At 40.6% G+C, this 14,398-nt stretch overlaps 2 protein-coding genes across 4 annotated transcripts in view; one reads left to right on the plus strand and one right to left on the minus strand.

The window, feature by feature from the left end:
* Ormdl1 (ORMDL sphingolipid biosynthesis regulator 1) overlaps nt 1-6,818 on the minus strand; it is a 14,358-nt gene extending 7,540 nt beyond the window's left edge. The window contains exons 1-2 of the mRNA XM_031367402.1: nt 6,695-6,818; nt 4,739-4,919 (exon numbers count right to left, since the gene is read on the minus strand). Coding sequence (XP_031223262.1) covers nt 4,739-4,912 — 174 coding nt within the window. The 5' untranslated portion in view covers nt 4,913-4,919; nt 6,695-6,818. The remainder of the gene's footprint in view (nt 1-4,738; nt 4,920-6,694) is intronic.
* Nucleotides 6,819-6,856: 38 nt separating this feature from the next.
* Nucleotides 6,857-14,398, plus strand: part of Pms1 (PMS1 homolog 1, mismatch repair system component) — a 105,286-nt gene continuing 97,744 nt past the window's right edge. Inside the window, exon 1 of one of the 3 annotated variants that reach the window (XM_031367398.1) lies at nt 6,857-7,000. The gene's annotated coding sequence lies outside the window, so the exon portion shown is untranslated. Of the gene's footprint in view, nt 7,001-10,490; nt 10,583-14,398 lie in introns of those variants that run through there. The other 2 variants (XM_031367396.1, XM_031367397.1) reach the window with 2 other exon arrangements.

Consider the following 14,398-nt stretch of genomic DNA (forward strand, 5'->3'; position numbering starts at 1 on the left):
AGGAGGAGGGGAAGGAGGGGAAGAAGGGAGGGGAAAAGGAGAAGGAGGAGGAAGAGGAGGAGGAGGGAAAGGAGGGGGAGGAGGAGAAGGGGAAGTGGGGGGAGGAGGAGGAGGAGGAGAGCCGCCATGGGCTAAAGGCCAGAAGAATGTGGTCCAGAGGGCTGCCCAATTGGGTAACGAGCAGCCAAGATGGAACATAGCAAATAGTATGTGATAACTTGGGGTTATTGATGGGAAAGAAGATTCTAACAGCATGGAGGGTAGGCAGATGCCCAGGTACTGTGCTGCCTAAGGCATATTAAAAAAATAAAAAGGCTGGGTGTGTCTTTCATTCAGGAACATAAATGGTCTAAGGTGAGGAAGAAGCCCCAGTCCTTTCCATGTATGAGCCCTCTGATCAATTATCTGATCCAACACATACACATACAAGGAACACTAAATGGACCCAGCAGGTTGTATTTATATACACATTATACGTATATGCAACAATAGCAGGAGGTTGTGAATTTGAGAGTGTGTGTGTGGGGGGGTAATGGAGGGGTTGAAGGGGGAAGGGGTGGAAATAGTATAAATACAGTATTCAAGTATGCAATTCTTAGAAAAAATTAAAAATTTAATTCAACTACACGTTTAAAATGGGTATATTTTGTTACACAGATCGCTCATCAATAAAGCTGCATAAAGCTAGGGTGTGGTTTGGTGGTGAAGCAGCTGTCATGCTTAGGCTAAAGAACACCCCAGGTTCTAACTCAAGCACGTATAACTAAGAACTAGAAAGGTTTCTCATAAAGTTGAAACTAGAAACAAATTGCCAAACAGTTATTTCAAGAACAACAACAACAAAAAACCCAGTCAGGTCAGAGACACACTGAAAAAACAGATTAAAACTCATGAAACAAAAATGTTCTTGTAGTCCTGTAGTTAATAGATGATAGAAATGATTTTATTTTATTTAATGTGGGTATAGTTTTATATCAAAGTATTAAAAATACATTGATAAATTATTGTTTTATAAGAAAAAACCTACTCCAATACATTTTTTCTTAGAATATAGGAAAAGAACAATCTTTTTGCTGTTTTCTTTGAACCACATTGCTCTCACTAGTGTTTAAACTGGGATACTCAAAAGTTTACTCTTTTCAATGGGAAGGATAAAATCTGCATGTAAGTATAGTTAGCTCTATAGCAGTGTATGACTAGCATCTATGACACTCCAGTCAATTCCCAGCAATGTGCATGCAATATGCACATAATCACACAAAATGACATTTTTACTGACTATATCTTTTTTTAATATGCTTTTTAGTAGCTTTTATACAACAGTATTAATGATTATTATTCACAAACCAAAATAATTAGGAAAAGAAAATACATGTTTGGTGTACTAGTACTTAATAGTTACTGACTCAAAGAGAATATCATTCATTTTACAGCTGGAATGATAATCCTGTGACGTAGGAACATAATCTTCAAGAATTAACTGTAGTGGGGCAAGAGGAATTACTTATTTTATATATGTGTGTGTGCACCCGCACATATAAAAACCCCTCAGCAGTTAGGGACACTTGTTGCTCTTGCAGAGGACCAAGGCTGGGTTCTCAGAATACATGTTAGGCAGCGTACAACTGCTTGTAACTCCCAGGGAATCTAACACCCTCTTCTGGCCTTCACAGATACCTGAATGTATGTGTGAACACATAGACACACAAAAATAAAACATATATTAAAAAAATAAAAGAATGGACCATAGCATCAAATAAAGGTAAGCACTGTAGGTTTTTAAGAGCAGTATGGTTTCTGCACTAGTGATTAGCTTCATTTCCACATGCTTAAAGCTTCTCATACCATACATTCTAGTTGGCTAAAATGGGTGCTATTTTCAATGGAAACCTTAAATTGCAGTCTTGTAGTTGCTATATCTATGGTTGGTTAAATTTAGTTTAGTTTTGTTTTATTTTGTCTTTTAGTGTGCTGAACTAATAATGAATGAAAAACATGCTTCCCTATACTGTGCCCACTACCCATTGTTTGCTCATAGCAGTGTACTGTGACACAATCTCAAGTCAATCAACTTCAAAACAAGGAAGGCAGAAATGGAAATGGCATCTATAATACACTTAAACTTCTGTATTCACACACACACACATACACACATACCCCTTATATCATCAGAGAACGCAGAGATTAAAATAAAAAGAAGCCAGATGTGGCAGCTCACTCCTGAAATTCCAGCCCTTGGAAAATTGAAACCGGATGAATGCTAAGAGTTCAAGGCCAGCCTGAGGCCAGAGAGATAGCCTGTTTCAAACACCAAAGTAAATGAACAATTGAGATTAATCTCCTAATTACAAAACTATTATGAATATATAACAAATGCAGAGGGGTCTATAGATTTATATAGGAGGTGAAATCTAAGTAGTTCTGTTGGACAGAAATCAGCCTGGCAGAATGACAAACAGAAAAGCTGAAGCCAAGGCAAAAGGTAATAGCAGTATTGTTTTTTCCAAACTGCTAGGACAAAGCCTACAGCCTATATTTGGTTTAGAGACTAGATGGACAGAATAATTATGCCACACAAAGAACTTGAGATTTTACTATAAACACAAAGGAGAATCCTCAAAGGACTTATAAATAGGCCTTGTGTAGATACACATTAAAAAATATTTCTAAGTCAAGTCTGAATAGAGGAGGGTAGAAATGAGACATACAAAGAGGAAAATCATTGTGATAATTATCTGATAAATTAAGTTAATAGTGAAATAGTAAATAGGGCATACATAGGAAAAGGCATTAAAACAATGTAGAAGTGGCCATGTCTTTTTTGACAGGGCATTACAAGCTTCTACCTAACTCTCTTGGAATGGCTATTACTGGAGTCCCCTTTGCTCATGAAAAGGTCAGGGTGACATTACATTGTTTTACCGTTGAAATTCAGTGGTCTAGCAGGCAGTAAAGCCTTAAGATGAGATCTAGGGAAGTTAGGAACAGACCGGTGTGGTGAGGGTTAAATCAGGACTAAGACAAACTCCATTTATATGCCTGCTTTCAAATGTAAGGTGATTTAAATACCAACATTAGTCTATAGATAGAAACTGAAAATACAGATAGGTGGAAAGATCTGGATAGAATATACAGCATAAAGAGAATCAAAGAAATGGACCATAGGAGATTACTAATATTAAAGGGCAGATAAGAAGACTCTTACAGGAGGAAAAAAGAGAAGATAACCAGATGTATACCTAGGGCAAAATGTGATCCCACAGAAGCCAAAATAAGAGTTCTGGTCAAAAGGAGGTCACTAGGAGGTTTCTAGACAAGCATTTCTAGAATTTAAAACTACACATCAGGTACTGTGGGTTTGCACCTTTAGTCCCACTTACTTGGGAAGATGAAATGGGAAGGTTACTTCAGAGATAGATATCCATCTCCCTCCCTCCCTCCGTCTCTGAGACAGGACCTCTCTCTGTCTTGCCTTTCCTGACCATGTAGACCTTGTTATGTAGACCAAGCTGGCCTTGAACTTACAGAGATCCACTTGCCTCTGCCTCTCTAATCAAAGTTATGTGCAACCATGCCCAGTGATTCCATCTCCTAAACAAGAAAGTACAACAGTGATGTTCTACCAGAGTCTATCACTTAAGATGGAAGAAGTATTTACTTATCATTTCTACCAACTCAGTATCCAGATCATCAACCTCACTGACATTCCATATGCAAATTAACTATTAACATAAAAAACCGCTTCCTTCCTTCCTTCCTTTCTTTCTTTCTTTCTTTCTTTCTTTCTTTCTTTCTTTCTTTCTTTCTTTCTTTCTTTCTGTTCTGCTCTCATAAGCAAGCACACAATCTGTTTGGACTCAGTTCCCTTTCCATTCTCCTTTAGTAAGTACTTAAAGGTTAACAAAAGTCACTGTCTGTGTTGGACAGGTTCTCTTCAATTTCCAAGGGTGAATAACATGCTCAGAGGTCGATGAAGTTTGTAACAATCTGTAGTGCTACTGCTAATACAGGAACATGAAAGTCAACAAGAAATATTTAAGGTACCATAAAACGCTGAAAAGTGCTTAGGTTAAAATGTTTATACTGAAAAAGTATTCTTAAATCATTAAGAAAAACTTTGTAAAGATCTTTATTAGACAAATAAATAATTAATGTTCAAGTATTCTAGTGGATCAATATGTAATAACCCAAATTATAATGTAATTTTTATTAAAATGGCAAACAATGAAAATGTAATGAAATTAAAATGGCAAAAAAAAAAAAAGTGTTAGAAACAGGCCTAATTTTAAAGTGTGACAAGAAAAAAATCCTAACCAACATTAAAGCTCTTCAAAATTAACTCACATTATCTCAAATCACTGAATTATATACATGTATTTATCTTTGCAATGCCAAGTATGGAACTGTACAGTTTAAATAGGTGACTTTTATAGCACAGAATAGAGAGCTGTTAACAAAATCCCTAAGTGTTGGGCTGGAGGTAGTTCAGTCCAGAGCTTGCCGGGCATTCACAGGGCAAGTTCAAATCCCAGTACTGAAGAGCAGCATGCTGTCCACACAGCACGAATGTACTAACTACCCTCATCTGTTATGAACCACCAGTAGCTTATCTCCAGTTTTCTCATCTTTCCAAATCGAAGTTCAGTACTCATTAAATAGTGTCTCACTGCTTCTTTCCTTAGCTCTGTGACACAGAATCTTAGAGCTCTCCATATTGAAAATAAGATGGAGTTCTTACCAGATTATGTATTATGTTTGTTAAGGTCCAGGCAACAGGAACACTGAAGAAGGGGATGCTGAGTAATACAATATGAAGCAGGCCAACTCCCAAAGCATATGTCAGCCACATACCACGGCTGTTCATTACACGAGTATTGGGGTTTACCTCACTGTGGGCAACTCCAACATTCATGTTTGCTCTGCAGGAAAGAAAGAAACCAACAGTGCCATAGCTGGAAACCTAAACACCCACATTCTGATATGACAAAACGTCACTGCCATTTTCTCCTCTTCTCATTATGACACAGAACACACACACCTCCAAAACGTGCCTTCTACAGATGTCAGCGTAAGCAAGGGCATAACAATGCCGGCTGTCACTACTGCTAGGTGGACAAAGCTTATTTGTATGGCTTCTTTTTCGAAAGCTCGTTTCCTAGCCTGTCAATTTAACTAGAGGAAATAATAGGAAAGAAAGCTCAAACTGGATCCAGGTGTGTTCGTTCAGTCCTGTAATCCCAGCACTCAGGAGGATGGTCAAAACCTGAGCGGTCAGCCTGGGCCACATGGCAATACCCTATTTCAAAAGTCATTACAAAAGAAAAAAAAAACATGTTACATACGTGTAAATGTAAGCAGAGTGAAAGCCAGGAGTTAAATATATAATTGTCACTGTGATGTTTCAATATATACCTATACCATGTTTCAAGGGTGTTCCCTCTCCTGCTCTCTCCACTCCCCTTCCCATGGCATTCTAGCCTATTTTGTATTTTCAGGTCATCTTTTTGTTTCCTTTTATGAGCTTTCCACACACTACTTTTATTTCTCTGTGGGGCTAGTTTTGCCAAATATGATAATCACCAATAAAGCAGTATTTTAAAAAGATGGGGGGGGGGGCAGAACTGGCCCAACCAGTCTGAGGGGCAAGATGCTAACATGTAATAAAACATTTTAATCATAGTCAGAGGTCAAAAGCTTTTGTTTCCTCTTTAATCTCCCTCTCTCTTGAAACAAGGTTTCATTGTATAGGTGGGCCAGGCTGTCCTCAAACTCACAGGTTTTCTTCTGTAGAGTAGAGGTATTACAAGTGTATAAGCCACTAATGTCTGGCTGTGTGCCCCCCATTTGGGTAGTGAACCTAGAAATAACAAGCTGTTGATGGAAAATGAAAAATTTCCAGGGCTAGGGATTCAAATTTGTACCACAACTAGGTTAAAGTCATGAATCTTTCTCAAAATTTCTTTAGCCAAACTCTCTACTTTTTTTTGCCCCCGCCTCCACTGGCTTACTCCTTTTATGTTCAGGAAGAAACACTAAGGAACTAGTATTAGGAGTATTATCGTAAGCATACAGTTTTGGGTGGGTGAGGGGCTCTAAGAGTTTACTTTGCTACAATCAAACTGAAATCGGTATTGTCTGAGAAGGAAATGCGCTAGAATACATTTCAGCTTCCATTCAAAGATCCATAAAACCCTTTCTATTACAGTGGCTGAAGAAAGGAATTTCGTCCTGCCAAGCAAGTGTTTCTGGAGCGTTTTCGGCTTCTCAAGATGTATGGAACAGGCAGTGATGAAAGTAACACAAAGGGAAAGTCTCGCGTAAACTTTGCTTCTGTAATAACCAAGTACCTAGAATGCATTTTTAAAGGTTAATACTTCGAACATCCCACACAACGTAAAAAAAAAAAAAAAAATAGAAACCCAACCCAAAACCTGCTGTTAAGAGCCTCACACACTGCCACCTAAGCTAGACTAGAAAACCTTTCTCAGCAGGTTAGGCGGCAAAGACTTTCCTCCCCGGGCCTTCCCGGCCCGCGCACACCCACCGCCCCAGTCGCAGCGGCACTTCCGCGGCGCGCCCACCACCTGCGGCCACCTGGGGTGCACAGCGCGAGCCCCCGGGGGCAGCAGGAACCCGCTCTGCCGCCGCAGGCCACCTGGGCCGTCCCGCAGCTCCAGGAAGCCTTCGAGCTTACCGGCCGCCAGCTCCTGGCAGGTCACAGGACAACTCCCGCGGCAGCCACGGCAGGTCTTCACGCTAAAGCGCTGCTGGCGCGCCCCGCCGCTTCCGGAAGGCTGCCAAGCTGCTCTTGCGAGCAGCCGATTGGCTGCCAGCCGCGCCAATCCCACTTCCTGCTGTGGGCGGGCCTAAGAGGAGCGCGAGCGCCGGTCCCGCTGAGCGCAGGCGTGCTTCGGTCGGGAGGACATCCAGCGAAGTAGGCCGTGCCGCTCAGGGTTTTGCTGAGTGCTTGCCGCGGTGGCTAGTGAATGCGAGCTAGAAGGTAGTGTCGCCGCGAACGAGCACTGCCCAGGGATGCTCCGGGAGGCTGGAGGTGCCTCCCGGGGCTAGGTGCGGATTTGCGGGGCTCGCGCGTGCGCACGCGTTTCAAACCTTCTGGGGTGGCTAGGCAGTAGTTGGAGCTCAGACCCTAGGGCTTCAAGGTGGCAAAGTTTTGTCTTGCTAGAGCGTGTAGCAGCTGGTAGCGCTGTACGTTGTCTCACACAAAAAGGTACCAGTGTGCGTTTATCCCCGATGGACACAGTGTACATCCCGAAGAGATGTCAGTACCAGAAGTTCATCTCCGTGAGGAAGGGGAGAAAAAAAAAGATTTGATTAATCCGTTTTCTTTCTGAATAATCTTTGAAAGTACATTTTTTTTTTTTTTTTACACCTTGGTGATCTGTATTTATAAAACTTTGTGAGTTTTATTTCAGAAATAACTCTGAAAAACGTTTTAAAGTAGACAGAATGCTTGCATGCATGTGTAGGTAGCTTTTATTTATGTTGTTTCTATGTGATGGCTGGATTGGATTTATTCTGTTGTAAAATTTGCTGTTTTCTCTCTAAAATCCAAGTTCTCTAGTCTTTTTGCTTTTGTGATCAGTTTCTCTTTCTGATCACAGCATACTTCCAGGACTGTTGATTGGCTTCAGTAGGTATGAATTCTTTTCCAACACTCCATGTGCTCTGGGCTGGGACATGTAAGCCAGACATCAACCCTTTGGCTTTTCAGAAGAGGTCTTTAAGTGCACACCCCTTAATAATATACCACATTCCTGAATATGTTTTCAGTATAGATTCACTGCCCTCAAAGCAGTGTGAGCCAGGAAGAAGGGACAAATAAATAAAATAGCCATTTATGGGTTTGAATTGAAAATAAGGAAGGAATACCTAATCTCCTGGGAGATTGGCATATGGAAGAAGAGTTTTGGGAATTGACACAAGACATCCCAGAAAAATGTCATGTGACCCAGGCAATCCTACCACATCTAGGTAAAGAGAGCCACATTGTACTGGGGCCAGATTAGTACTGTGTGTACATTTGGAAAATGAGATGAAATTAGAGAAATAGGGTAGTAGGGAATTTGGACTTAACAAACTTAGCAATTAGGGTAGCAAAGGTACTTGAATGATGGAGACAGCTTATAAATATTTAAGTCCAGGTATCAATTTGGTAGTTATTGAGGTCATTCAGAGGAGAAATACTAAGGGGCTGAGCAGAAGTGGTATTGGGAAGAATTTCTTCTCAGAAACTCAGGGAGGAGCAGGTGCCATGTGTGTGGTGGGAATTCTTACAGGGTTATTGAGATTTCTAGCTTGCTTGCTTGGAAAGTATTGAGGTGTGGCCTTCTGAGCCAAAATACGTGTATGTCTTAGATGGTAGTCTTCTGCAAGTTAACAAGCTTTTCCATCCCACTGTAATAGTTGTGTAATGTGTATTGAGGATTCTAAAAGATAGTCCATGAAGTTCCTATGTTGGCTCTTAATTTACTACCAAACAAATTATAGAAAAAAAGGAATTCTGAGATAGAATGAAATTTGTCTTGTCTTTTAGGTCATCTAAGTATGATATTTAGAAGAGAGATAAATAAGGCCCTGGAATCCAGAAGTTGATAGGAGGTACACTGAATTAGGGGATGGGCTGGCTGGTTTTATGTGTCAACTTGACACAAGCTAGAGTCATTAGAGAGGAAAGAGCCTTAATTAAGAAAATGTCTCCGTAGGATGAGTTGTAAAGCATTTTCTCAGTTAGTGATCAATGAGGGAGGACCCAACACACTGTGGGTGCTGTCATCTCTAGGCTGATGATCCTGGGTCTATAAGTAGCACTCTTCCATGGCTTCTGCATCAGCTCCTACCTCCAGGTTCCAGCCCTACTTAAGTTCCTGTGCTGACATCCAGTGATGGACTATGATCTAGACATATAAGCCAAGTAAACCCTTTCCATCCCAACTTACTTTTTGGTCATAGCATTTCATCAAAGCAATAGAAACCTTAACTAAGACAGGGGATGAATTGGAGGCCAGGAGGTACAGTGGGCTGGGGGATGATATGATGTGTAGGCCAATCTAAAAGTAAACCTACAGAGGAAGTTGAGACCCTGGCAATTTGCTGAGGGGGCAGGCACTTAGCTTTAAAATTATTCTTCGTGTCTCTGCATTAATCATGGACTGGTTACCAGGATTAAAATACTGAGCTTGCTTTTCCTTCCTTCCTTCCTTCTTTCTTTCTTTCTTTCTTTCTTTCTTTCTTTCTTTTTCTCTCTTTTTTTTTGTATTCAGAGATATACTGTATGATTCCTTGCACTCAAAAAGCTATGTAGTTGAGGATAAGGTTTTGACAAACATCCTATGCATGGTGCAAGCCAAGTACTTAAAGAGTAAGGGAGAGAGAAGGGCTGTTCCAGTGGGAAATCAGAAAGGACTGTTGTGGCTGATATTGTAACTGATTGATTAAGAGGAAGCTGGGTGGTGGGGGGTACAAATAGAGTTTAAGAACAAAGGAAAATGGAGTTCTTGACTGACTATGGTAACCACCAATACTAATATATTATTTAGAGACAGCCAAGCTAAGTGGAAAGGATGAGGGAGGTAAGATGATAAGGTCTGTTTTACGATACTTACCTGAGGCAGCAGTGGCTGGTATTGTTAGAAATGCCTGTCACATGGCCATACAGATTGGCCATATTCCTCGGAAGAAAGGCAAGAAAACACAAAGACATCAGAGACAGATGGATGCAACTATCTGGGAAGTGAACAGAATGGTCCCTCACTAGGGACATAGCAACAGTAAAGTGCTTGCCTTGAACAACCCTTGGTTTGATTCTAAATACCAAAACAAAGAAAAAAAATCAACATAGTTCCCTAGGAAAGTGATTAGTGCCTGCAAAGATCATTGTTGAACTCAGACTTGTGTAAAGGTGGGTATAATGTATTCTGTTTGGCAACTATTTTAGAAATGATTTGGTGGTAGGGAATTTGTAACACTAGGCAAGGACACTTCCTCAAGTTTGGTCACAGAAAAAGAGAAAATTGCTGTCTTACGAGGACTAAGGGAAATGACTAGTTTTTGTTTTTCAGGTCAGCATACTTAGAGGGAGATTGGATAGACAAAGAGAGGTGAAAGTGCTTGTGCCTTTGTTCTAGCTGTTAAAGAACCACATGCTAGGGAGCTTATAAACAACAGTTCTTGCAGTTCTGGAGGCTGTTGAGGCTGAGATCCAGGAGCTGGTGAGGGAATGACTGTCTTTTGGCTCAAAGGTCGCATCCCCTTCCTGTGCCCTCGAAGAGTGCAGAGGAATCCAGAAGGCTCTAGGACTTGCTCTCTGCTGTATCTGTCATGAGGATGTCACCCTCCTGACCTGATGTATACCAGAGGGTTCTACTAACAACTGTGGAGAGCCACAGTTGAACTGTGGCATTCAGGCCACAGGAGTTGGGTACGAGAGAGGAGACTTTGATCTGATGCTGCTGAAGGAACAAGGCAGTAGAGAATCATGTTATGGAACCACAGGCCACAGAGGGATGGTGGCAAGGTTCTGTGAATTGCTGTGATCATTGCAAACTTGAATAACAAGAACTGGGTAAAATTATCAACTTGAAAAAAATATTTTGAAACATTGTAGAAATGAGACAAAGAGATTCTGAAGACTTGTGGGAAAAGCAAAGGTCTGGATGAGATTAAGTGAATATCTCAAACTTAGGCATGAGAGAGAGAGAGAGAGAGGGAGGGAGGGAGGGAGGGAGGGAGGGAGAGAGAGAGAGAGAGAGAGAGAGAGAGAGAGAGAGAGAGAGAGAGAGAGAGAGAGAGAGAGAGAGAGAGAGAGAGAGAGAGAGAGAGATTTGAACCTAAACCTGCCTACTGAGTTCTCTTTGGGTAGCCATTAAGATGGGGGCTGGACCAGGTGTGGTGGTACATGCCTTTAATCCGAGCACTCAGGAGGCAGGGGCAGGCAAATCTCTGTGTTTAAGGCCAGCCTAGTCTACATGAGTCCAGGACAGCCAGGAATCTGCTGTCTTGGGAAAGAGAGAGTTGGAAGGAGGGGGAAAGGAGAGAGAAAAGATGGGACTGGGGTGCTATTCATTTAGCAATATGAATGAGTGTTTGTCAAAGCACTTGAGTTCTTTCAGGATTTATATGCACAGTACTGTAACAAGCCTCTTTATGCATTTACTTATCTCATTATAACTATATTATGTTATACATTTTTATTTCATCTTATAAAGCCAGAATACTCCTTGTGCTATATTGAAGGTGAGAGTTAATCAAATTTTATGTTTTTGTGCAGAGTTTTAAATCTGTTTTCCATTTTAAATGCTCATAGCTTTCCATGTGGCTGTTGTCCACTATACTGTATAATATCTGAGGCCAATCTGAAGTCTTAGACTACAGAAGGCACCTTTTATCTGTGGAAGCATTAGTTCGTATGAATGTTATGACGATGGAGGTTCACTGTCCAGTGTTCTCCTCAGTTAAGAAAGCATCTGGCCAGAGAACTCCAGACAAATTAATGAGAGACAGGTACTTATACCCTCATCATTTCTTACCCAGAAACTAAATCAAATCATTGATAGGTAATTGTTAATATTAGAAGCAAATTCCCACTGTGCTTCTACGTAATGATCTCACATAATATATAGCTCATTTGTAGTCTGTCCTGATGGCACAGGCTTATGATTTCCACGACTTTGGAGGTAGAGGTAGGAGAGAATGGCAAGATCAGGTCCTGACTGGCCTACAGAGTGAGTTCAAGACTAACCTGGGCAAAAAGAGGCATATGCAAAGCCCTGGGTTCAGTCCCCTGTACCAGAAAATAATAATTACATTTTTAGGCCCTTACCATTTATGATACTTCACTCCTCCCCAATAGAATCTTGCTATTCAGCACAGGCTGCTTTGAACACTTCATCTTCCTACCTCAGCCTTCTAAGACCTATGATTGTAGCTATGTATGTACCTCTATGCCTAGTTATTTTTTCCTGCTAATATACAAAGTAATTGGCTTCATTATGGCAACCCTCTATCCTCGTCTGTCCTTTTCTGTGCCTTTAGCCATGCCTAGTTTTTATATACTTCTTACTTTGATCCTTGGAACAAACCAGTGACTCATCTTGCCATTTTTGTAGGCAATGGCTTGTTTTTGCAGAGGAATTTAAGTGCTTCAGTAAAGACTTTAAGACTTGGGTTTTGGCCAGTGATCTGTTTTTCTGCTGTGCCAGTCAGCTTTGTCTTCTTTATGTTGGCATACATATTGGTGAACTATAAGGACCCAGGAAGTTATCCTCTTCTCAGAAGCTTATCTACAATCCTGGCATAATTGTTACAGTGCCTGTCCTCACTTCTGCCACAGTTACCAGCTCCTCATATGACAGCTAGTCTTATATTGCCTGAGAAAGAATCACAAACTGACTTTTGGTTTTGTGCTTTGCATTATCATTTTGTTTAAAACTAGATTCCTTAGGTCCAGTTCATTTTTAAATATGTAGCTAGTTGTGTGGAACTAAGGAAGTTTACTTAGAGTATTTTGCTTGTTTGTTTTGTTTTTACAGGTTTTTTGGTCCCTTCCCCCAAATAACAACTGCAACAAAACCCTTCTTAACATTCTAAAGGAGTTACATGTTATCAAGCTAATCTTCCCAAAATATTTCTGGAAGTTAGGCATAAATAAAAGCAGCTATAGAGCCCCCTCCCTGCCATATGTACACCTGTAATTCTAGTACCCAGGAGTACAAACAGGAGAATCACTGCAAGTTTTAAATTTCAAGCTGGCAAGCACTACATACCAACAGCAGAAATCCTCCTGTATGTCTTTCAAGTACTAAAATTTTCTTTTAAATTCTGGGGTTTTTTGTTTTTTTCTTTTTGAACAAAAAAATTGTTTCCTTGTTGGATCATCAAATGAAGGACCTCTGTTACCTGCACAGAGATTTTTCACATCATCATTAGAAACATGTTTTAGGTCTGAGGTTTGACTAATCTGGATTAAAAGTTATTTGAGATTCTTGATAGCCAATCCAAAGGAGCTCCGTGGCCTAAAAAGGCACTGTAAGGCTCCAAAACATTTGCATGATTAATGATGTACCAGTGAAGCTGTTACATGACCAAATCATTATCCATACCTCAAGATGCCAGCATTGTGTGATCATTGCCAGCCAGGCATATCTCTCATATTACACTCATTACAACCATCCTTATCATTCTTAAATTCTTGACAGCTTACTGGTGGTTTTTAAGAAGTCTTTAAAATTCATTTGTCTCTATGATTCTACTGCCTTCAGTAACTCAGTGAGCTGATATGATGAGCTTGGACCAGGACATTTAAGGTCTCTAACTTTTGAGAAGCACTCATGCCTAATCACTCTGTTTTTATCTCTGCTTATTAACCTAAAACAAACATTTCTGAAGACTAATTGTACATATTTGTAGAGTTGACGCCAAGGGAAGTTTGTAAGGCCACAAATGAGATGAGTTTATCAGGACTTAACAGGAGCCTGGTGAGTAAAGTGACATCAGCCTGAGGCTTAGCAGTTGTCAGGCAGACATCCCCGTAGTTCTTTCTGTGTTTTGTGTGAGTTGTAGTGGCCTCTGAGTAAGTTGTGGTTCTGGTCGTCTTTTGTGATATATTGTCAGGAAATCATGCATAAGAATGTTCCTTATTTCTGGCATTTTGTCCTCCTTTCATGGGACAGGACAGAGGAAAGTCAACACAAACAACCTTGCTCTTGAGAACGTTTCCATTTATTGTATACATTTTAAATGGTGATAAGATATTTGCAGAGTGTTTCATTTCACACTTAGAGATTAAAAGCAATTCATGTATGAAGAGCTCAGCACAGTGTCTAGTGTTGTTCTTGATTTCACAAGGGAGGGGCTGCATGTGACAGAAGACTCACTGAGAAATAGGAACTCATTCCATTCCGGTTTGACTGTGTAGTTAATTTGATAGGAATACCTTGAGAGAAAAATAGAAAAACATCAGTTTTCTCGCACTTATGCTATTGTGAACTTTCTGTCTTATTTAGTTGTTAAGTTGGCATGAAAACAATGGGTTTTATTATAGCACTTTAATTCATACAAGTGTTATACTTTGTTCTAGTTCTTCTCCCTCCCCTGTTGCCCTGCTCATTAAGGTCAAAGTCTGCCATTGTCTGGATGGCCTTCTGAGTTAGCCCAATATGGAGGACTTCCCTCACTGGGAGGATTTCCCCTTCTCTGACCTTGTTTGGGGAGTTCAAAAACCATTACACATCTTTACCCTCAGAATGCCACGTAGCCTTAGTTAGATTACAGGTTCAACTTCCTTTCTACCAGTAAGAAGCCATTCAGCTAGCAGTTGAGATTCATGAAATGCTTCCCCATGCTGAGGCAGTGACCTTTGCCCATCCTAGATATTCTGACC

The sequence above is a fragment of the Mastomys coucha genome, unplaced genomic scaffold (genome assembly GCF_008632895.1).
Source record: "Mastomys coucha isolate ucsf_1 unplaced genomic scaffold, UCSF_Mcou_1 pScaffold14, whole genome shotgun sequence".
Lineage (NCBI taxonomy): Eukaryota > Metazoa > Chordata > Mammalia > Rodentia > Muridae > Mastomys > Mastomys coucha.